Source organism: Lactuca virosa, chromosome 8 (assembly GCF_052849685.1).
Source record: "Lactuca virosa cultivar CGN04683 chromosome 8, Lactuca_virosa_CGN04683_v6, whole genome shotgun sequence".
NCBI classification, from domain to species: Eukaryota; Viridiplantae; Streptophyta; class Magnoliopsida; order Asterales; family Asteraceae; genus Lactuca; species Lactuca virosa.
The window spans coordinates 4,600,591-4,623,290 of record NC_136433.1 but is presented as its reverse complement, the minus strand read 5'-3'; the positions used below and the strand labels follow the sequence as shown (position 1 = coordinate 4,623,290).

General features: G+C 33.8%; 4 protein-coding genes and 1 long non-coding RNA gene across 15 annotated transcripts; 1 reads left to right on the top strand and 4 right to left on the bottom strand.

The window, feature by feature from the left end:
- Positions 1-135: 135 nt before the first annotated feature.
- LOC145128543 (signal recognition particle subunit SRP54, chloroplastic-like) lies at positions 136-1,581 on the bottom strand. Its single transcript, XM_079063345.1, has 7 exons — positions 1,454-1,581; positions 1,246-1,344; positions 1,071-1,171; positions 857-993; positions 643-786; positions 329-403; positions 136-250 (listed from the first exon to the last, which is right to left on the bottom strand). Exons 2-4 carry the CDS (start codon positions 1,334-1,336, stop codon positions 862-864), a joined length of 324 nt encoding a protein of 107 aa, XP_078919471.1. The 5' UTR covers positions 1,337-1,344; positions 1,454-1,581; the 3' UTR covers positions 136-250; positions 329-403; positions 643-786; positions 857-861.
- Positions 1,582-3,989: 2,408 nt separating this feature from the next.
- LOC145134574 (uncharacterized) lies at positions 3,990-5,375 on the top strand. Of its 2 annotated transcripts, none has more exons than XR_013719218.1 (4): positions 3,990-4,097; positions 4,230-4,388; positions 4,496-4,587; positions 5,184-5,375. It is a non-coding gene; the product is annotated as an uncharacterized LOC145134574 (long non-coding RNA). The 2 variants fall into 2 exon arrangements; XR_013719217.1 differs by having other exon boundaries at positions 5,080-5,375.
- Positions 5,376-6,779: 1,404 nt separating this feature from the next.
- On the bottom strand, positions 6,780-11,339 carry LOC145134366 (uncharacterized). Of its 10 annotated transcripts, XR_013719100.1 has the most exons (8): positions 10,749-11,339; positions 10,368-10,627; positions 10,191-10,257; positions 9,963-10,045; positions 9,701-9,844; positions 8,061-9,587; positions 7,293-7,345; positions 6,780-7,166 (listed from the first exon to the last, which is right to left on the bottom strand). XR_013719100.1 is itself a non-coding variant. In XM_079069225.1 (7 exons), the coding sequence occupies exons 3-7, from the start codon at positions 10,241-10,243 to the stop codon at positions 7,154-7,156; spliced, it is 279 nt and encodes a 92-aa protein (XP_078925351.1). In that variant the 5' UTR covers positions 10,244-10,257; positions 10,368-10,627; positions 10,749-11,339; the 3' UTR covers positions 6,780-7,153. The 10 variants fall into 10 exon arrangements, 4 of the variants coding, with proteins under 4 accessions (XP_078925351.1, XP_078925348.1, XP_078925350.1 ...); XR_013719102.1 differs by having other exon boundaries at positions 9,701-10,059; XR_013719099.1 differs by having other exon boundaries at positions 9,701-10,045.
- A 2,320-nt stretch (positions 11,340-13,659) lies between these two features.
- Positions 13,660-17,785, bottom strand: PEL1 (Eukaryotic release factor 1 (eRF1) family protein). The gene is made up of 13 exons (XM_079068867.1): positions 17,687-17,785; positions 17,521-17,603; positions 16,601-16,676; positions 16,440-16,514; positions 16,242-16,344; positions 16,077-16,152; positions 15,929-16,004; positions 15,807-15,839; positions 15,558-15,733; positions 15,373-15,484; positions 15,184-15,278; positions 14,180-14,286; positions 13,660-14,013 (listed from the first exon to the last, which is right to left on the bottom strand). The coding sequence occupies exons 1-13, from the start codon at positions 17,735-17,737 to the stop codon at positions 13,940-13,942; spliced, it is 1,137 nt and encodes a 378-aa protein (XP_078924993.1). The 5' UTR covers positions 17,738-17,785; the 3' UTR covers positions 13,660-13,939.
- Positions 17,786-19,965: 2,180 nt separating this feature from the next.
- On the bottom strand, positions 19,966-22,671 carry LOC145133605 (uncharacterized). The gene is made up of 5 exons (XM_079068533.1): positions 22,435-22,671; positions 22,188-22,237; positions 20,698-22,088; positions 20,499-20,635; positions 19,966-20,372 (listed from the first exon to the last, which is right to left on the bottom strand). The coding sequence occupies exons 3-5, from the start codon at positions 22,085-22,087 to the stop codon at positions 20,151-20,153; spliced, it is 1,749 nt and encodes a 582-aa protein (XP_078924659.1). The 5' UTR covers position 22,088; positions 22,188-22,237; positions 22,435-22,671; the 3' UTR covers positions 19,966-20,150.
- Positions 22,672-22,700: the final 29 nt, after the last annotated feature.

Below are 22,700 nucleotides of genomic sequence, written 5' to 3'. Positions count from 1 at the left end.
TATCGTTGAACATACGAAGACGATGACACAGCCACAAGGAAGCAAGTGGGAAGAAAAAAACGTTTGTTGGCTAAAACGCCACTTTTACAATTATAAATTATAATCCCAATAAATCAACTCCACTATCTCCATCATTCGTCATTGTCATTGTAGGATTTTTACTCATTCTGCTCGGTCTTTCCAGATTCTTGAGCAATTCTCTTTCTTCTGGCAGGGGATTCTGCAAGTAGTTCAGGCTGCTCCCTTTCCTCTGGAAAAAAAAAACATTATTTTTTGTTTCCAATTTTCACCTAAAAAAATATTATTCAGATTGGAAAAGAAACAAAACTTGGGCTCATCACTTCAATCATGGCTTCCATTATTTGTAAGCTCTTTCTGCTTCTCGAATTTGGGCAGGAGTAACCTATCCAACAAACACAACATGATTATGAAAATTCAGAACTTTTTTTTTCTTTTTGACTTAATAAGTAATTTAATAGACACATTATATATAGGTGTTTCTTTTTTACTTGATGAGCTTCATGAGTTAAGCACTTAACCTTTACCTATTTTCCCTTCTTCTTTTATCTCTCCCATTAAAATTGATGAATATTGTAAAACTTGCCTTTTAGAATGTAAGGGTAAAATAGGGCGAAAATATACCTTTCCCATTCCAGGAATCATTCCAAGAACACGAGACATGGAACCCATCCTTGCAACAACACGAGTTTGCTTCAAGAAGTCATTGAAGTCAAATTTTGCACTCATGATCTTCTTCTGCAAATCTTCAGCAACTTCTTGTTTCATCTACACACCCATAATTATTTCAATCCATCATTTTTACAAAGAAAAAAACTAATTTAATATTAACACTCACAACTTCTATGCTTTCTCCACAAATGAGAGAACATCTCCCATGCCCAAGATCCTTCCTGTCATTCGATCTGGATAAAAGGGTTCAAGATCCTCCATCCTCTCTCCACGTCCCACAAGCTTAATTGGCTTTCCTGACACCTAACATCACAAAGTTAAACAAAATCTTATATCAAATAAACATCAATTGAGAAAAACAATGTTAAAGAAAGAGCAACCTCTTTAACACTCAGAGCTGCTCCACCTCTTGAATCCCCATCTAACTTAGTTAGAATAGCACCAATAATTCCAATTTCAAGGTTGAAAGTTGTCACCGAGGCTAAAAATTATCACCAAGGTTAGTATGGTAAATTGTTACATGTTTATATGTAATAATAAGTTATTTCAAAACACCTGCAGCTTCTTGCCCTGTCATCGCATCCACAACAAGCAAAACTTCTGTGGGATTCAATGTTCTCTTCACATCTTTCAATTCATCCATCATATTTTTGGCTATATGGTAATAAAAATGTAAAGGGTGTTGTGTTAGATTAATGAAGAAACATGTCTTCTCTAATATCTGAAATGATTAAAAAAAAAAGACATGTCATATAATTATAACCTGAAGCCTTCCTGATGTATCCATTATAACCACATCTGCATTCTTTTTTTAGCCTCTTGAAGACCTTGTCTAGCTATTTATGTTGGTTTTACATCAGTCCCTACTGCATATACAGGAACATCCACCTGTCACAAACTTATATCTATTAGAATTGAGTTTTAAGTGACCCTGAAAACTCATTGAGAAATATCAAACTTGTATAAGTGTCAACTTCATACCTGTTTACCTGCAACAAAGATGTAAGATGAAAAATGGATTTAGGAAGAATAATGCGATAAAGGTCGCAATTAAACTAAAACCCCAGTATACCTGATTCATTGGGTGTAGGTGTCACCCTTAAGGTCGTTGGAAGCAGGAGAAAAAGAGAAGAAGAAAATGATTGATATTGAAGATTAGGGGAAAACGTAATATACCTGAATTCATGCCGACATTCAACATAATTCATAAGGAAAAAACCCTAATTCAAATCAGAATTGTATAAAATTTACTGAAGTGAACCATAATGAAATGTAATTTCCTTATCCAATGATCCATCATAGAAGAACATCAATTCTTAATAAGAAGATATTTGGAGATAATTGTGGTGAAATAGGGTTTATGGATTCATACCGACTTGAAAGAGACGACCTTCGGGCGAAAATATAGTAACGGCGATGGAGAAATGAATATTATAGATGTTACGATGGAGAAACAAAATCTGAATTTTCAGGAAGTTGACATAAATGTCGTAACCTATTTCGTCTTCGATGCCTCTACTTAGGTTTGAGAAGAGATGAACTTTCATCATGCACCATCAAGGAGTAGATTGTCGTTATCAAACCTGCAATCAAGAAAATAAAGCCATTAGGGTTTCCATCGGTGCATACTGATAAAGAAAAATAACAATTGAGATGACCAACAAATCAATCATTTTATCTCGTGGATTTGTAGATATAGAGGGATTTGATTGTGCAAATTACAGCCGTAAATTTAGGAAAGATTTGAATTTTCAATTTGAATTTGAAGATATAACTGGAAACATGAATCGTGTAAAAAGAAATGAATGGCAGTTTGGACAATTCAGTTTAGTAAAAGTAGCGGGAAATTTGATTTGGGGGGGGGGGGGGGCTTGGAGAATGCCACGTGGCAAAAATCTACTTATTTATTAGATTAGGGGATTTAAAAAAATATGAAATTTTAACAATTTAAGAAGTTTAAATTTATAAGAAAAATAAGAAAAAATTTGAATTATTAAAATTAATGAGGCTTTAATACATTGAATATATTACATATATAAACTCTTTCTAATAAATACCTTACATATATATTACCTTACATATTAAATATGGAATTTTAATTTAATAAAATGAAAAATACAATAAAATGACAAGTGGAAAATAGAAAAATCAAAAGTTCTAGAAAATGTCATGTGTCCAAATGAAGGAGAATAGGACATGTGCCAAAAAGATTTTAATTTATTAGGGAGAATTAAAAGGCAAAAAATAAATGGTGATAGATTTTGATGTCATTTTTATCCTAAAAAAATCTAAAGTGACAACAAAACAATCCAAAAAAGAATACTAACTAGAATCTTTAACTTTATGTTTTTAATAATGTTGGGTATAACCGTATAGCATAACAAAAACATACCTAAAATACTTCAAACGAAAAAAAATTAATATTAATGGAGGTGATTATTCTTGCAACGATGGAAGTGGTGATTAAAATCTCGATTTTAAGATCTTATAAGTGAAAAACGATCATGATCTTACCTATTTAGTTTTATTGTATAGCCAAGTATCAAATTTTTGTATATTCAACTTGAAATCGAACATCACATGTTGCAAAAAATCTTCGAGAGCATCACCATTTTTTCAATTCGTCACAAGTTAGGTAGTGCACACCCATTATAATCTCTTTTGTGATCTTATGTTATACTTGTACATTATCAAAATGATCGTATTTCTAATTAAGATGTTTAATTCTTAATGTTTACGGGTTGTAGCAACAAAAATTATGGGTAAGGCTTAAGACGGCTAGGAGTGGGCAACGGGCTCTCCCGTTAATCCGACGTGACCTTAAGAAAACGTCGGTATGACGGCGCAAACACCGCGCCCCATAGTCGTTATACTGCGTTACGTTGCAATGCGTTATTTTGATAACGTATAGAAACGACCCTTTTCGATCAAAAACAATTGCAAATGGTAATATTTTGAACCGTTGTTAAATGATCAAAAACGTAAAATAATAATAATAATAATTTTTTCGACTATTAACTCTTTTACACCTCTATATATATATATATATATATATATATATATATATATATATATATAGAGAGAGAGAGAGAGAGAGAGAGAGAAAAAGGTAGGTTCAAATGATTCCTACAAGTATTGTATGCATGTATGGACCAATGAGAATTTAGCAATAATTTAATCATTAAATACATTAATAAGGGTAAATTAGTAAATAATGACTCTAAAATTATGGTAATTGAGATAAATGGGGGATTTGATTTTAAAATCACCAAAATAAAAGGAGGAAGAACGACCTGCCATCATCTCCTTATTGTCGACGATCCCCATCTTCATTCATTGGCAATTCGGTTCTTCCGGCGATGTTCTCAGTCCGAAGCAAACCCCAAAACAATTCTTCTTTCTATCCGGTAATACCTTTGTAGAATATATCTTACTAACATCGACCAAACTCTCTACACGCACTGAATTAGGGTTCTTCCGTTTGGCTTTTGCGTCAATTGATTGATTCAAGTTTTTTTGCTGCTTAAATCTAATTGCAGGTGAGACATATCTTGGTTGCATACCTCCATTCTTTACTGTAATCTACCTAATCCGACGAATCCATGTTTCAGGTTCAGACTCGATCAAAACATTATCTGTTCCACCATTTAGCCTATGGCCACATAAATGCTCTGTAATTTTCACCTTTTCTCTATTATGTATGTAATCCTCTTATTTGAGTTTCATTTTCTTTGATAATTTATGTGAAAAGCTATCTCCCTCCCGATTCTTATGATTTGCTTTCGATCAACATTATTTTATTTAGGTTTACCCCTGTTGAAAATGTAATTAGGATGTGCTAAATTGCTAATGGAAACAATGGAGTCGAATATATCATTGCATCCAATCGAGATCACGGTTAGCATTTCCAGACCCCTTTTTTCTCTTGATTTGCATACATTTTCTTAAATTCGCAGCAGATTGTTGTTCAATGAAGAACAATGAGGATATTTGTTTTTTTATACGTTGAGCTTTTGATTCTCTATTATTTATATGTGTTGCACAAAAGGTGTTTGTGGAAATGCCTGAAAGAGAATATGGCCATGTTGTATGTATTCTGTCAAAACTCTCAGAATGCCTATTATTCTATTAGAATTCGATTTCAATCTTATTATTTGTCAAGATATGAAAAGTTAAAAACATTGTAAGATAGGAAAATTAAAAAACATTCTGGTAGAATATGTTATCATTCTCCATTATATCGTTTCTATTAAATAAGTAATGCTTGTATTCTGTCAGAATTTATTTATATAAATGCATTCTGTAAGAATGTCTTTGATAATGTTTGTTAACAACAAGTATACTTGCTTAACGGGTAATACTAACGCATAATGCATGTTATTCTTTTAGAATGCCTCCAAGAAGGATCAAATATTGTTCATACAAGATAAAGACTTTGAATGCTCATGGTGAATGTATAGAATGTTACTCTTACATATTCGATTTCATGGCAGTTGTTCTCATAGAATGCTCGATTTTAAGGAAGTTAATATCAAAGAATACGTGAAAAGAACATAATGATCAAGTGCTTGAATGTTGGATAATGGCATGTGGGATGAAGATGAACAATGGTCAATGATCATTACAAAAGAAAGGACCGGTAGAATAATTTAAAATATAATGATAAAACTATATGTTATAGTATATTCTGGTAGAACATTCAGTTAGAATAATCTACAAATTGTGTTTGTTTTGTTATTAGTGAGTGTTTCATTATGATAGAATAATATATTAAGATTTTTTTTAAGAATGTGATGGCAAAAATTTAACTTGTATAAAAAAATTTGTTAATCTTAGAAAGTTCATTCAATCAAAAAATGTTGTTACTTCGTTTGAAAATGATATGATCTGATATTCTAGTAGAATATAGCATTCTAACCAAATGTCATTCTGACAGAATAAATTCGGTTATTATAAAAAAATACGTTAGAATTAATATTAAATTACTTTTAAAAAATCTGATTTTAAAAGTAGGAGAATTAATTATCCCTAAATTTTCTTTTTTAAATACAGTTCATTCTCTAAAATAACATTATGCTAAAATTTGTGTGATTAAATTGATTATTTTTAATTAGTTAATAAATATAAAACCCTTTCTTAAATTACCTCAAGTGATTGGCTCAGAATCAATTTCACAGGCACACAATACTTAGTAAAAACAAAATAACATATATATATATATATATATATATATATATATATATATATATATATATAATATACACACACACATTAGGGGTTTACCCGCGCAAAGTGGCGATGATAAATAGTTTATTTCGACAATTAATTTCATTCTAAAACATGATCTATCTCAATAAACTAAAGGTATATACATATTATCATCGTTCGATTTTGCGGAAACAAACAGTTGTAACTGTTGTCGCAATACTGAGGAAAATAAACTTTCAGTGTGTATAAGTTGGTGTCACCCTTTAGTTGAAACCATGTCTATATTTGATCCCGGGTGACTCCTCTTTGGAGAGAGTGATTTCACATACCTCAAATACCGCTTAGCTATGAATGTTATGGTTGAGTTTATGGTTTAGGCTTTAAGGTTTGCAGTTTAGGGCTTACAAGTTTGAGTTAAGGTTTGTGGCTTGCGTCCATTAAATCGTCTAATTTAATTTTAATTTTAATTATATTAAAAAACTTAATATTTTTTTTATATTTTATTGGTGTTTAGTTTTATTTTATTTTTAGTTTAAACAACTTCATTTTAACCAAATATATTTTTTTTAGAATTTTATGATGATATTAAAATAAAAAAAATAATTGTGTTTCCAGATGTGATACAAATATACATTCTAATATCATTTGAAACATATAAATACAAGTAACGCATATAAAATACAAGGCATACAATAGGAACTCAAGCTAATTGTATTAAAATGATAGGTAGGATAATACAAGGTACACCATTTTTCAATATATTTTACAACTTACAACAATATCAATTAATACATATATAATAATACAACCAACTATGAACCACACATTCAAATTTTAAACAAGTAAATACAACCAACTAATCATAATGTAACACCGTAAATTTTCAACTAAAATTTTCATTTAAAAACACAATAAAACACATGCCACATTTTCTCAAAAATCACAAGTATCAATTTATCAACATATTTCAAAAGTTGTTTATCACAAATCCAGGATCCTCAAATAATTCATCTCTAATCAGATGTGTGTACAATCGAGTCGACGCCTTCCCGCGATCCTGATAAGAACCTGAAACACATAACACATAACACGGTAAGCACGAAGCTTGATGAGTTCCCCAAAATACCACATACAACATATTAGCCACTCAGAGATATAACTCTATAAGACCCTCTGGTCAATGTGTCTCAGTAGGACCCTCCAGTCTCACAACTCTGATGGACCCTCCGATCCTAACTCTGTGAACCCTCCGGTCCTAACTCTGTAAGCTATGAGTAATACACAACATAAATCACAAAGAAATAATGTAGGATATCACATATACAGATAAGCACATAAGACATCTCAGTCACACACAAATACCACTCATGGTAAAGTATGGTGAGAAGACTCACCTCGAGGCACGCAAGCAATTATCCCTATACTCGAATCTCGAACTAGCCACCACCTAACACATAGGGTAAATATTCTCTAATTAATACTCGATTCTCAACTCTAGGTAAACCAAAGGTTACTCTTTCTCTCTCTAACTCCGGAGGTGGGTAAAAGACCATTTTACCCTTTAATGGTCTCCATTACTCAGGCTGACTAACTAGAAGTCAAACTCGAGTCAACAGTCCTTGTTTGACCCGACTCGTCGAGTGCACTCATGCAACTCGTCGAGTTCCCTCTTTTCCTCATAAGTCTCAAGAAAGTCCAGCTCAGCTCGTCGAGTTGACCCCCAACTCGCCGAGTTATCGCATGATCAAACTCATCGGGACAAACCCTAACCGACTCGTCGAGTCAGTTCATGGACTCGACGAGTCCCTTCAGTCTGTTTTCTCATTCATACGTTTTAAGGCAGATCCACTACTCCAAACTCTAGATCTAGTCCCTTAAGGCCCAAAAGTCACATAAAGTTTTGATCTTGATGACCATACATGGCATATATTGCTCTAAATGCCAATACAACTCCAATAAGGGTCCTAGAACACAACCACTCCTTAAGAGACTGAATAAAGCTATAATCTTTGGACCATCTGGACCTCCCAAGGTCCAGATCTGAAGTCTAGACCTAGAAAGGGACTCCATGTACTCATATCTCAACAAAAAATGGTAGAAAGCCCTAATCATCATAAACATGAGATCTAATCACCACAAGGAGAAAGGTGAGAACTTTTTACCTTCTCTAGAAGCTTTTGGACATAATAACACTGATCCACTGGCCCCCTTCTTGTTCCTTGATGAATCCTTCCCTCCTCTTCAAAAGAAATGTACCAAAAGACCACAAAATTAGCTCCTTTCCCACTCTCTAGCTCAAATGAACGTTAGGGTTTCTCTCAAGGGTGAAAGGTTGCTGGTGAGACTGGAAGGAGGCTATAAGTGCCCTTAAATAGTCCCCAAGACCCGGGGATTTAGGGTTTCACCACTCGGCGTCTACTCGGCGAGTCGACTCTTGGACTCCTCGAGTAGACCACTAATCCGACGTGGCCATCCACGACTCTACTCGACGAGTTAGGTTCACAACTCGTCGAGTCGCCCAATAAATCTCAAAATAAAAACATAATTAATATACATGGGATTCCGCATGTTACACATAAAGTCGATTAAAAATTTATTGTGTTAAAAAACACAAATAACGATAGTTCATTGATTTCATTCCAGAAACATTATATGAAAATCTTATAATATATGGACTTATGGGCTATAATGTCAAATATGCGAATTTTAATTATAACTTTCCAACATCATTTGTTCATTCCAGCAGCAACACTTCATTTTGTAGTTTCCAACAAAGAACAAGCATGCTATTTCAATGAGCGGAAAGAACTAAGAAAAAAAATATGCCTAAACATTCAAAAATAGTCTTTATGACCACACATCACTTCCCTAGAAAGAGAGAATGCAACATGTCTCTATTTCTTTCTAGACTTGATGATAGCAATAACAATACTCCCATAGTCCAATGCTTAAGTTTTGTTGCTTCTCCATGAAAAGAAAACACTGCATCAAATCAGCTCCATGTGCAAAGATCATGAAATAATAAGCTTACTTATTAGTAGAAAGTTTTATAATTGACGAACTTATCTAATTTCAAAATTGTTAAGTTTTTAGATTGAAATTAAAAAAATAAAAATAAATAAACATCAGCCATATGGGTCCATAGTAGCCCCTCAATTGATCTAGAATCTGCACATATGTAGTGAAAATTGGTAACTCACTTTCGTAAAAACAGTAACCTAATAAGTATTAGTAAGTATTAAGAGTAATCATCATTTGCAATTAACAATTAGTAATCATATATTGGGTTACCATTTACCACAATTTCTACAACTTTCCTACAATCAAAAGTCAGTTCTTTTGGTCACTACAAATCCATTAAGGTGGTTTTCATCTTCTAAGCAGAGCAATGGTCACATATTAAGACTTGTTGAATCCTAAAACACATAATAAGGATAAAAAAAAGGCATGAAGATTTTTAAAACCCCAAATTGGGTTAAGTTGGTAGTGGGGAGATTGGGCGAAGATTATGGTGTGTCCGTTCACCGGAGAAAGTGATCAGTGAAGATTATGGTGGCGGTGGTGTTGTAAGTTGTGGTTCATCATCTCTCCTATGAGTTTGGTCTGCAAAACTCACAATATTGCCTTGCCCTGTTAGCAAGGCCATACCTTGGGTTAGCTACACTTGACACTTTATGCACTTTTGTTCTCTGAAAATAAAGAGAAGATAATTTTATTATCAAACTTGAAAGTACATTTTAACTCTGATGCTAGAATAGCAATTTGATTAAAATTTAAAAAGATTTAGAATACACAACCCTACCTCCAATTTGATTAAAATGCTGATCTTTAGTAATGATGTTGTAGTGTGGCTATGATTAGACCTTGCAAATGAGGCTTTCGTTTGACAATTTTACTGCTATCCATTTAGTATTATCCCATTACAAACGTACAAATGTTGGCCAGACTTGAAGGGAAATTAACCAAAGAATTATACTCAAATAGTGAACATGGAAGACCATCACAAGAAGATAATCACCAAAGCAAAAAAAAATAAATCAAAAGATCATTAACAATATACTCACCAAAGCATGTTGGGCTATCTAATCCCAGAGTTGAATTCTTCACTAAATAGACAATCTTGCCAATAATGTAAGAAAAACAACCCCTGCATGTTCAAAACTGTATTAGCAAACGCGTTCAAAGTTAGAAGCATGTAGTTTTCTAACAAAAATAATCTTCACAAAATGAAAACATGATAGCAAAACTAAAACACCTCCAAAACCATTTCAACACATTTATAAGACACTTACCATACACAAAAAAAAACACCAACTTCTTCCTCTCTCTTTCCAGTTGATTTCATTTTTTCTGCATACTCTTCAAAATTATCACAACACCACATAAATGAAAACAAAATCAAATATAAGAAAAACATGTGTTGTTCGGATTTGGATCCATAGAGATAAAAAGATAGTGTATAAAGAAACCTGGTATTGGCTATTCACAGTTGGTGAAGGTGACTGTTCAGATTTTGTGAGGGAGGCGTCACCAAACATCATCAAACAGCAGAAAACGTCACACACGTACACAAACGGTACCAAACGTCACCAAACGGAAAAAATGGCAGTGGCTCAGATCGTCGATGGATTTTGAAGGTGAGAGCGTAGGTTGGTGGGGAGCAGTGACGGCCGTGAGGAGGGTTGCTTGTACTGGTGTCTGGATACAGATGGAAACAAACGATACATACCTACATCAATTCGGAATTAGGTTGCAGAGCATATACATCTCAAATCCTGAGACTTGGTATTTTGATTGGGAAGAAAAAGTGGATGCGAGGAAGTGAGAAGCATTGAGTATCAAGAAGTTACCTTGAAAAAAAAAGAAAACAGGATCTTGTAGAGGTCTTTTGAAAAATATTACTCACGACTGGGAGTTCTTCAGAGGGAGACGGTGGAAGAATGTTTGTGTTAAGGATTTTTTTGTAGAATGCTTTTGGTCGTTGTTTGAGAGGAGCAACGATAACGAATGAGAAAGACACAGAGGGCGGCACCGATTTCAAGCATCGAGTGATGAAGCCAACGTTGGTTTGGGGTGTTTTAGAGAGAAACGAAGGGCGACAGTAGTGAAGATGCAATCTTTGTTTGATGGTGTGCTGGTGGTAAAAGGTGGTTTGATTGCGGTGATTAGTAGTCTGGAGGTTGTGAGTGGTGCTTGATGATGGTTGAGATTAGGGTTTCTAAAGCAGAGAAGCAAAAGGCGACGTTTAGTAGCCTCGGTGATGGTTGCTCAGTGGTAGAACATGGTGGGTAACTGCATCGGATATGGAAGTAATTTTTGAGCTGGTTTTAAGGTTTTTGGGGGAGGATTTGCACTCTTATTGAATCCGATTTCAAATTTGAATCATGTTTGACCGATTCAATGGGTCATTTACCAATTCAATTGGCCGAAGTTACAGGGAATTCTGGTAAATGGAAGTGAGGGAATGCAGTTGTAATCTTTACTATTTGTGGATGAGTTCTAATTGCTTTACCGATGGTACAATTCAAAATAATAATATATTTTATGGATAATTTGTTGTACTTTAAAGGTTAAACATTTTAACGTCTTAAATTTATTTTTAAAAATAGTAAGATTTGTATAATAATATAGTAAGATAATATATATATATATATATATATATATATATATATATATATAAAACTTATTTTTTATCTACAATCTCATATCAAAATAGCTTATTTCAAATCTTTAAAAAATTTCTCTTTTCATCACTAAGGATCAAAACCCCAACACTCCTCCTCCAAACACAAATACATCTCCACCTCTCGGTTTTGCACAATACGAATTCTACGCGAACATCCTTAACACTCAAGGCAACTTTTTCAATCTCGCCTCACCCCTACCACAATTCCCTACAACCCTTCCACAAAAAAATTTCAACACATTCGCTACAATGCAATAAAATACTACACAACCACCACCCACCCAAGAACCGGTACCTGAGACGCAAGCGGGGGGGGGGGGAGCCGAAAAAAAAAAACAACCAACAAAGGGAGAGCACGAAGGAAAGGGAAAGCGGTTGCGGTGAAGCAATTGGAAGACGAACCTCCAACATGGTGGACTGTGGAGGAGGAATACGTGTTGGTGGTGGCTTGGTGCGGGACATCAAAAAATGCAACGCAAGGAAACAATATGAGAAATGTTACTTTTTGGGAAGCCGTGATCGGGAAATTTCGGACCATTTTGAAGAAGGATGCAAATTATCGCAATCATGACATGTTGAGTAGCAAATAGACTCAAATAAGTAAGAAGTGCACCAAGTTCAATTCCGTCTACAACAAACTTTCCTCGCACAAGCAAAGTGGTGCGACCGATTTTGACGTTTATATAGCGGCGAGGGACCAATATCATGTCGAGACCGATCACGTTTTTTAGCACGAAAAGATTTGGGAGATTGTCAAGGAAGACCCAAAGTGGAATAAAACGGACACATTTACGGAACAACAATCAAAGAGGTCTCGCGGCTCGGGTTCGATCGACCATCCAGACGCACGCACGAACATCGACCTCAATGCGGACACGGATGTGATACCGGACGACTTGAACGACATTGAAGAGATCTCCCCGCCTCGATGACCGATAAGTTGCGACAAAGCGAGGCGTGTTCAACCACATGCGGAGGACGGCGAAAGTAGACGTCGAGAGCAAGCCGAAATGAAACAAAATTTTGACGATCATAACGAAATCGCGCGTAAAAGATATGAGTTGCAACGGGAGCATTTGGAGTTCCTTCGTCGTGAAGCCGAGGAAGATCACATTGCGAAGGATTTGGCAATTCTTCAAACTAGCGAGAAGAATATGCCACCAAGACGGTGAAGGCGAAGATCGAGCGGAAATATTTAGACGAAGATTAGTGTATCGGTTTTATAATTTTAAATTTATTATGTTTTCGGTCAATGTTTTTTTTTCGTTGTAATGTTGTTTTGATTTTTAAAATGGTATGTTTAATTAAGTATTTATTTTAATTATGTTTTATTTAATTTATATGTTTTTTAAAAAAATATTATGACATAAATTAAAAAATAAAACAAAATAGAAAAATAGAAATTAAAAACATCAAAAAAAATGATAGGTGTTATCACATGTTATTTGGTGTTGTCCATTTCCACATTTGATGTTATAACACCAAAAGTATGACTAGGATAATGAGTTGGACATTTTGGGTGTGATAACATGAATAACATGTTGCCCACACCCAATAGTCAAGTTAAAGTTGATTACATTATCTTGCGAGCAAATATGATTATGAGTTCATTTTTGTAGGATATTACGATCACGATTTTGGAAAACGTAAAACGATTTTAAGTAAGATTTCAATATTGACTAGTTGCAAAATGAAACATGCATCAACCAATGTGAGAATACACACCAAGTTTGCTTCATATTATGATATTGTGAGTAAAAATATACAACTTTTTAGCAGCTCATTTCATTTGATAATGAACAAATTTGATAGGCAGCTCGATAAAGCCAAAAAAAAAAAGATGATATTGTGAGTAAAAATATATAACTTTTTGTATCTTGAACATGGGAACATATGTTCAAGATACAAAACACAAATTTTAAAGATGGTTGAAGAACAATATCAATAAACTCCTACTATTAATGATCTTGGAGGATGTGAATATGTATACCAATTGTGTGTTTTTATTAGAACCAGTATTGTAATATGTATGCCACTTGTGTATTTTGATTAGATGACTAGTAAAATAACAACAATAAAGCAAAAACAAAATAAAATATTATTGAATTCAACTATAAACTGAATGGTAAACAGGTTACATACGATATTGAAATAATTTATAAAACATGAGACAAGTGATAAACTTATATATATATATATATATATATATATATATATATATATATATATATATATATATATATATATATCTTAAAACCTCACCCCTCCTGTGGTTTGGTCAAACATATATTTACTACGTGTACAACATTGTGTAGCTAACAACCAACTCTACCAATACTTGATTAAATTCATAAATCACATCTCAATATCGTCAAGGTCTGGCAATGGGAACCTAAGTATTGCAGCAATTCCTGTCAGCTGTGCCAGTTCTGTAAAATCATGCAAAACCCATATTATGTTTCAAAATAAATAAAAAGCAAATTACATTTTGGTCCTTGAGTATAGCTGTAATTTACTCAATAAAAAGAAAAAAAAAGCTGAATACACACTGTTAAATGGGATAAAAGAATAAATTTGATAAAGATATGTACTTACGCTCCCCAGAAACATGCATTGAAGAAAAGATATGAGCGGTGCCCCCAGAGTCTTTGACCGTGTTGACAAAATTCACATATTTTTGCCTTGTTGCTACATCAGAACTCCTGTAAGCAACATTTTATAAAACTCTGATTATATTATACCCTTTAAATTTTACAATAAGAAAATTTCAATGAACATGGAATAAAGAAGAATTACAATGAACCAAACACTTAAAAGTAGGAGTGTTTTGATTAGTTTTTTGAGTAAATTACAATTTTGATCTCTGAGTTTAGCTGAATTTTTCGGTTTTGGTCACTAAAAGAATTGGGTTGTAATTTTGGTCATTACTTTAAAGTTTTCGTTCGATTTTGGTCCCTCAGTCATCTAAGTTAACAGTCCAGCTGTTTATCTAAATGCCCATTTTGCCCTTGGACAATAACCGAAAAAACAATATACTTAATACGGTGCAACTGTGGAGAAGTGTATGAAGTTGAAGTGTATGGTTTATATTTGTAAGTGTATGTTCTTCAGATATAACATTGTTAACAAAATAATATATTTCAAATATTATATATATATATATATATATATATATATATATATATATATATATATAAAGGAGCAAACTGCATATTTGAACCCAATGTAGACTGTTTTCTTCAGTTTTGGTCCATGGACAAAATGGCCATTTTGTAAAAACAAGAATGGTCTATTTGTTAAAACCCCTCCAAAAAAATTGCAGGTTCAGTTGAGCTTTTTCTTTTGTTTCAATCTCGTCCTTAAGTTTGGTTTTTCTTTAGGTATGGATCCCTGGCCCATGTTAAATGACCTTCTTACCCTTTTCAAATATGTTTTATCTTTTTCAGGACATGATTTTACAGATTCCCATTTCCATCTTCCTGTCAAATTACTTTTTAATAAAGATGTAGTGACACACGTACATTTATTTTTGTAAAAAAGAAAAATCCCTAATAACTCCTATTTAAATCAACCTAAAAAATGTTATAAAAATTAGAAACCTGAAAAGGTCATCAGTGATAAGTAATGTCTGAACAGCCATTCTTTCATGGGCAACCTCAACATGCTTTGGTCCATAACATGCACGATGTGGATCCTGCAACAAAAACAAATAATATCAAAATGACTATCTGCATATGTTTTAAGGACTAATTTACAAAACTGCCATGTCATCAAAGTTGGAAACTTACATTAGTAAGCATGGTGAAGAAATCCTTGAGAACTCGCACCTCTTGGGCAGCTTTTGTATCTTTGATAATATTCATCACATTTGGAGCATCAAGAACCTCTCTTAAACTATGTCTGTGTAACAAACAAAACAACAAATGTTACTTAAATATGACATTGAAGAAATGAATATAAGAAAAATCCATACTTGTATCCTGAAGTGGAGTGTACAAGAATGATGCGTGATTTGTTCTCAATTATGTCCCTCAAATTTCTCCTTTCTGCTTCCAACATTAAATGCCGATGAAATTGATCCTTAGTAAATCCTGGACTTGCAATTACAGCACATCGAACAACCTTGAAGTCAATATGCTTCACAAATGCCTGCAAAAATTTAAAAAAAAAAAAATATTTTTTTTTCATTTCTATAAATGAAACTGAAACTGAGTCAACTCACCTGTAGGACATTCTCATAGAACTTATTCAAAGCCTGTAATGCAAAACAATCAATGTTAACTTAAAATAATTTAAGAACAATGATTTAACCTTGAAAAAAAATGAATTAATCTTGTTACATACTTTGTCATAACCAGCTACAGAAGGCCCATGTTTGCGAGGAATTGAAGCTTCTATTCGAGAACGGGTTATGGTCACACTGATGTAAAAAAAAATTAAAAGATTAAAGATACAAAAAACTGATTCTGAGTGTATATTGTAATTATTTTACCTTTTACCCACAAGGAGAATATGTGCCAATCCTTCTTGCATAAGCACCACTGCCAGATCAGCACTGGCAGAAGGATCTAAATCAGGAGAAAAAAAAACCATCAGACTGAAAAAAAAAAAAAAAAAAGATATAAACTTTGATTATTGTAAAATTACAAAAATGCACCTGCAGCTTGTTGAAGCGCATCTATGGTGAGTGAGTCCCATAACACCTTTCTTAACACAAAAGGCCGATGTAGTTCAATTTCAAGTGTATGAAACTGCCCTATCTGCATATGAAAAAACATGAGGTAAACAAACTTGACCTAGAATATGTTAACATCCCAAAGGGATAAGGGTATTATAGTAAAATCACGGAACCTACTTTAACATGTTCGTTTTCTAGAATGTTCTTCCCACGTATTCTCAGTACAGCACCTTCCTTGTCATAATCAACATTCTGCAAAACAATTTCACAAATAAAAATATTGTTAACATATTTTAATATGACCTCATGAGAATTCAGATGCCATAAACCTACCTTACCTCAACTTTGATTTCAAGTTTAAGTTTCACACGTTCTGCTTCTCTTGATCCAGAAGCTGCTTCTCTAAGAACTTTTCTAGAACCACACAAAGAAATATAAAAACAGATGTTAGTTCCTGAACGAAAATTCTTATTGTTTTTTAATTGAATATATATAGCTGTATAGGATATCATTTGATCAATAGAATAGAAATCTGGAAAGTGAAAGATGATAATGAGATGGCGAGATGAAGAAAATAGAGATAAAGTTAGCTGCTTACAAAAAGATGCCAAAATTTACTAACACAGTCAATAGAAATTTTGTCCATTTCACATATGGATGTTGCACAATCACTCTAATCGTGAGAATATTTTAATGTTTAATGAAGTAAAATTGGGATTTATGTCAATCACAGGATGGATTAGTTGTTAATTAAATTATTGGCTGTCAACTTTAATTTTCCAAAATTTGGCAATGCCTGCCAAATCTAGCTCTACCCTATAATTCTATATAAAGGGCTGAATGTATACCTTTATAACGCCTTGGAATTAATAAGAATCCCTTTGGGATTTATTGTTTTCTCCCACTAAAGCCTCAAACCTAGGTTCCTATTTGACAACTCGGCAGATCAATTAACGATTTTTAGATTATCTAACTAAACTAAAGTCTCAACCCTATGTTTGTATTTGACAACTCAGCATATCAATTGAAGAATTGTGAAGATTATAGTACCTCGCTAAGGCAATGATGTATATGTAGAATACAATTCTTCGTTAATAACTAAGCTCAATCATATATCTTGCCTCTTGTAAAAAATCAAAAAACCAATATTATGTCCTTGTATAGCTGTATATTTTCAGAACAATAACCAGAGAGTATAATGCCACTTATAAAATTATCTTTTATAGTTCCGTGTACCCTTCAACTACTAAAGACAAACCTGATTGTAACAGCCATGACAGTATCACCCGGCGCAATTAAATTATAAGCGAGCCACAAATCGTCTGATTCATCGGGAATCATCTGTTTTGAAAACCCAGTTCGAGTTAGAAGGAATGATTAGAGGTTTTCCTCTTTATGTAATCGATGATGTAAAGAGGGTTTACCTTGACGCTGCCAGGGCCATTGGGAACAAAATCTCTCCGAACGATCTTCATCTCAACAACGGTTGTGCAGTTGTTTCGATTTTTCTAAGTATATATATATATATATATATATATATATATATATATATATATATATATATATATATATATATATATGCTAGTTGCAAACCCTTTCTTCAGCGTCAGTGGGGTTATATACTAATCGCAGTAAATTACAAAAGTAGTCCCTGTAGGATTGGTTATCGTGCGTGTTTAGTCCAGTCACTTTTTTGTACATCATCGACATGCTTGGGAGTTTACTTTCATACGAATTTGGTCCTAAAGCCCAAGGTAGTAGCCAGTAAGCCATTTTCAATGTATTTTGCTATTTTGCTAGATTAGTAAGAACTTTAAATTTAAATCATACCCTAAATGATTCAAAGGTTACCAAACAAGTGAACAACCCATTAAATTAGCCAAATACCCCAAACATGGAAAATAAAGTAATTAATTTTATTCATACAAGATTATAAATGGTCAGACCAATGGGTTGAAGTCTGGTGAAGTTGGTCAACACGTTGTTGGGCCAGATCCCATTGATGGTGGGTTGATCAAAGAAGGCCAAACAAGTAGAAGTGTCCAAAAAAACCCGTTTATATCCAAAAGTTGGCTTTCAAACCGATCCAATTTAAGGACTGATTTGATTGAAATAGGTCGCGTTTAAACCAATAAGATTGTTTATATTGATAAGGGGATTTTACAATTGGAACGGGTTTGGATGAAACCAATTTATAAACCGCAATTCAAACCAACGATTTTCATATAGTAAAAAAATATTATTTTCATCCATTATTTATTTAATTTTTTGTTTATACAAAAAAAATCCAAAAAAAAAAATTGTTTATACAAAGTGTTAGAGGTTTTCTATGTCCGTCACCGAAAACAAATTCGACAAAATACCGAAAAATATGTTTTTTTAAACTGGTTTCAATCCATACCTATAGGTTTGGATATTTTGCTCGGAAACCTATTTGAAAACGATCGAGAGCTTTAACAAATCCAGTTTTTTTGTTAACCAAAACCAATCAGATTTGAAAAAAAAAAAAAAAAAAAACTGGTTTGTGCACCTCTACAAACAAGTAATCGCCTAGTTTATGTTATGGGGTTGAAAAGGTGGTTGATCAACTTGCTGGACCTTTCGTTGATTCTACTGGGCAACTTGCTGCAAGCAATCCTCCTAGGCTTGACAAAAGTGTCCAACATTTACCCAAAGATGCAGATGCTACTTATTGGGCTTGTGACTTGTTAAAATTAAAATTTAAAAGGAGAAGAATATGGGCCAAAACAATCGGGGCCAACTGTAGCTACTGATGGATCACCGTAAGATGTCTAATTCTAGCAAAATATGGGGCGGTTTGGTTCAATTATTGGTCAAAACTAAACTATAACCATTACAATTGATTAATGTATTTCGATAACCATTGGATAGCGGTTAATATTGATTTTGGTTAACGGTTTTAGTCAGTAATGGTTATGGTTAATGGTTAATATCGGTTAACCATAATGGTCCATGATGACATAAAATTAATAATATTTTTCTATAAAGATTGAAAAACATAAAGTCAATTGTTATAAAAAATGAATAATTGTGTATGTATTGATAGAAGATTACTTATTATATCTAATTCTAAATAATTACCCTTTAAATTTCAATTCCTAATATAATTATATACCATATATTTAATATTATATTATATTAAAAACATTTATTAATATTATTAGTTCGGTTCGATTTATAGTGATTCGATTTAAATTTTCAATTTCTAATATAATTACATATCATATATTTATTATTATATTATATTAAAAACATTTATTAATATTATTGGTTCGGTTCGGTTTATAGTGGTTCGGTTTTAGATGAAATCATAACCGAACTATATGTATTCGGTTAATAAAAATTAGAAACTGCATCATATCTTTTAGTAATGATTTGGTTAAAATGGTTCGGTTATATTGATTAATTTGGTTAAGATTTGGTTTTATTGTTAATATGCTCACCGGTAGGACGTAGTGTAGTACTGTGGCATGTACAATGTAGTAGCTGACTAGCTGTTACCTGCTGGGCATGGGAACCGGTTTGACAAACCAGTTAAAAACCCAACCCATGTAAAATACAATTTTTAAATGTATTAGAAAAAGTCCGATAAAAACTTTATTAAAAATTAAAAGTAGAAGGATGGTCGGCTTAATTCAAACAGCAAAACACACATGAACAACTTCAAACACACACAAAAAGATTGCCAACACAAATATAACATACAGATTAGACAAAGAAACTGCAAGTTCTTTGAACATAGTTTAATCAAAAAAAAAAAAAAAAGCTCTTCAAACAAACCAACTAAATTCTCAAGACCAAACCAAAGCAACAAGAATAAAGACTCATTAGTTCAAGAAAGCGCAGATTATCTTGAAGACACTTAAGTTACTTGACCCCAACAATGGACATGAGGAACTTGAGCTTGGCATTCACTTCATCTCTGTCTGAATCTGAATCCCCTTTAAAAGATGCTGGTGGCTCCACACCAGTGAACACATACAGAGCCTTTAGTTCCTCCATAAATGTTGCTTCACTTGGTGCTTTGTATCCCACAATCGCCCTCATTGCCCCTATCTTTTCCCAGATCTTCTCATCTTCCAAAACATCCTACAAATCAAGATTACATAACCAAATCAAGATTACATATCCACACTTGCTTGTTCCTAAAGTTGTAAACTTTCACCTTAAACAACTAAAATCTTATAGAAAAAAAAAATGTAAGAATTTACTGACCTCTCTAGATGGTGTTTTTCTATCGGTTTTAGAGGTGACTTTAACATTGTCTGAATCCAATGGTGCATGTCTGAAACCAGGAAGTGACATGACATCTTCATTGTCATCCACAGTGTTCTTTTTCAATTCATTACCACCTACAAGTTACAGGAATCAATCGAGTAGGTAGAAAAGTTATTGAGCATTGTAGAGTAAATACCTTCAAGAATCTCAAAGTCGATGCTTGTGTTTCTTTTATCAAACAAATCCAAGCCACTCTCATCGCCAATTTCTCTAGCATCTTCATCTGAATGAACCAAATGTTTTTTGTTTGTTTTCAAGATGGCATCTTCACTTCCATCATTGGATGTTTTCTCCATATTTTCTCTCGTTGCTTTTGCATCAGACTCCTCTTTTCTGGTATCTCCAACCACTTCTCTTGCCACCAGATCTAATTCTTCAACTTCTCTTGAATTGAAATTATTTTCCTCATTTCCTTCAGCCAAAATCACAACTCTATGCATCTCCTCATTCTTACTTCCATCCTTTACAATCTCTTTGACTATAACCGGTTGAGGTTCTATCATCTCAACATCATCCTTGTTTTCTTCAAAAACTTCATTCGAAGAAGCACTACTTTCATGTCCATCGATTTTCCCCTCATCTCTTAATTTTTCTAACAATCCAGTACTTCCCTTCACTATCTCTTCCGTTTCATCTTTGTTTACTTCCTCCTTGTTTCTTTCTTCCTGTAAACTATCATCTGTTCCTTCCAGATACTCTCCATCATCTTCTTCATACCCTTGCGCATCCTCACCACTGGAGTTTGTGGTCGACACCTCCTGTGTCTGCTTATGCTCATCATCAGCCATCTCTATTCCTTCATTTATATCCTCCATTTGCTCTCTTTCCTCCACTTCAATATCATATTCTCTTTGTAGCACATCATCTTCATCTTCCCTTTCTTTTTCATCTTCATTCTCCTCCATTAGATCATGGTATTCCACTTGCACCACATTTTCAGGTCCATCTTCCCCTTTTTCTTCATCATCGGTATAATAACCTTTTTCATCCACATCTCCATCTTCATTTGTTGCTAAAGCTTCCACTTCTTGTTCACAACCATTGGGGCTTTCAGTCCCTTCTTCTGTTTCCCAGATTCGTGCTTCTTCCTCCTCCTGTGTCACATTTTCTTTTCTGAGCTCGCCTTCTTCATTTTCATTGGTATAATCATCACCGCCCTCATGTAAGTCGAACTTGGAGTCAACTTCTTCTTCATCTTCATCTTCATCTGGATAATACTCCAGCAAAAGGGGGGATGCTGATGCTGGGGCGGGGAATAACTTGTTCATGAGCGTATTGGTACAGGCATAGCTCGCATATACAAGCCCAAAAGGGACAGAAAAGGCAACCCCCATAGCAGAGAAAACTAAGAGTGGAGGAAGAACGAGAGGTGCAGATGACATGACAATACCAGTAACGACCATCTTCTTTCCAATACTGTATCCCTTGTTCAAAATCCATTTCACCATGGTGGTTTCGCCTTCTTTTGAAGGTGAATACTCTTGGATTGCCCATTCCGACTCTGGATCTGGATCTTGATCTTCCATGCTGATGAATTAAAACCAAGTGAAGTTCAATCAAATAGGAAATAGCCAATTAAACGTTATACATATAATGCTAACATTATTGTTGGTGAACAAGTCATACCTATAAGAAACGATTACCCGGTTATTCTTTTCCCAACTGCATCAGAGTTCCTTTTTTCCATGAGAAACAACTATGTTAGTTAATTGAAAGAACTTATCATTCGTAAACTCAATTGCACTTTTTCTGCGCTAATTTTCATACAGAAATTGCTAATTTGAAAGTTCAAATCCAAAGAGGGCATGTATGTTACGTAAAATCAACAAAACCACGTAAATTTTGAAAATAAGACCAGAAATAGGATATACACCTGAGTAACGTTGATTCGTAAGCGTGCTGCGATTACGAAGAATGCAGATAGAGAAGTGTGAGTTGGTGAAAGGAAAAATGAGCATATGGGGTTTTGGAGAAAGTGAGAGTTGATTAGGTTGCGAAAAGAGAAGACACGCGTTGAGAGGAGGGAAGAGGGAATGGTTGAATGCAGTGAGAAGGTGACAGGCGTCTCCATACCAATGACGTTGATGGCGTATGCACTATGCAGTGTCTTGTTGTATAGGAGTTATCGATTTCTTTATC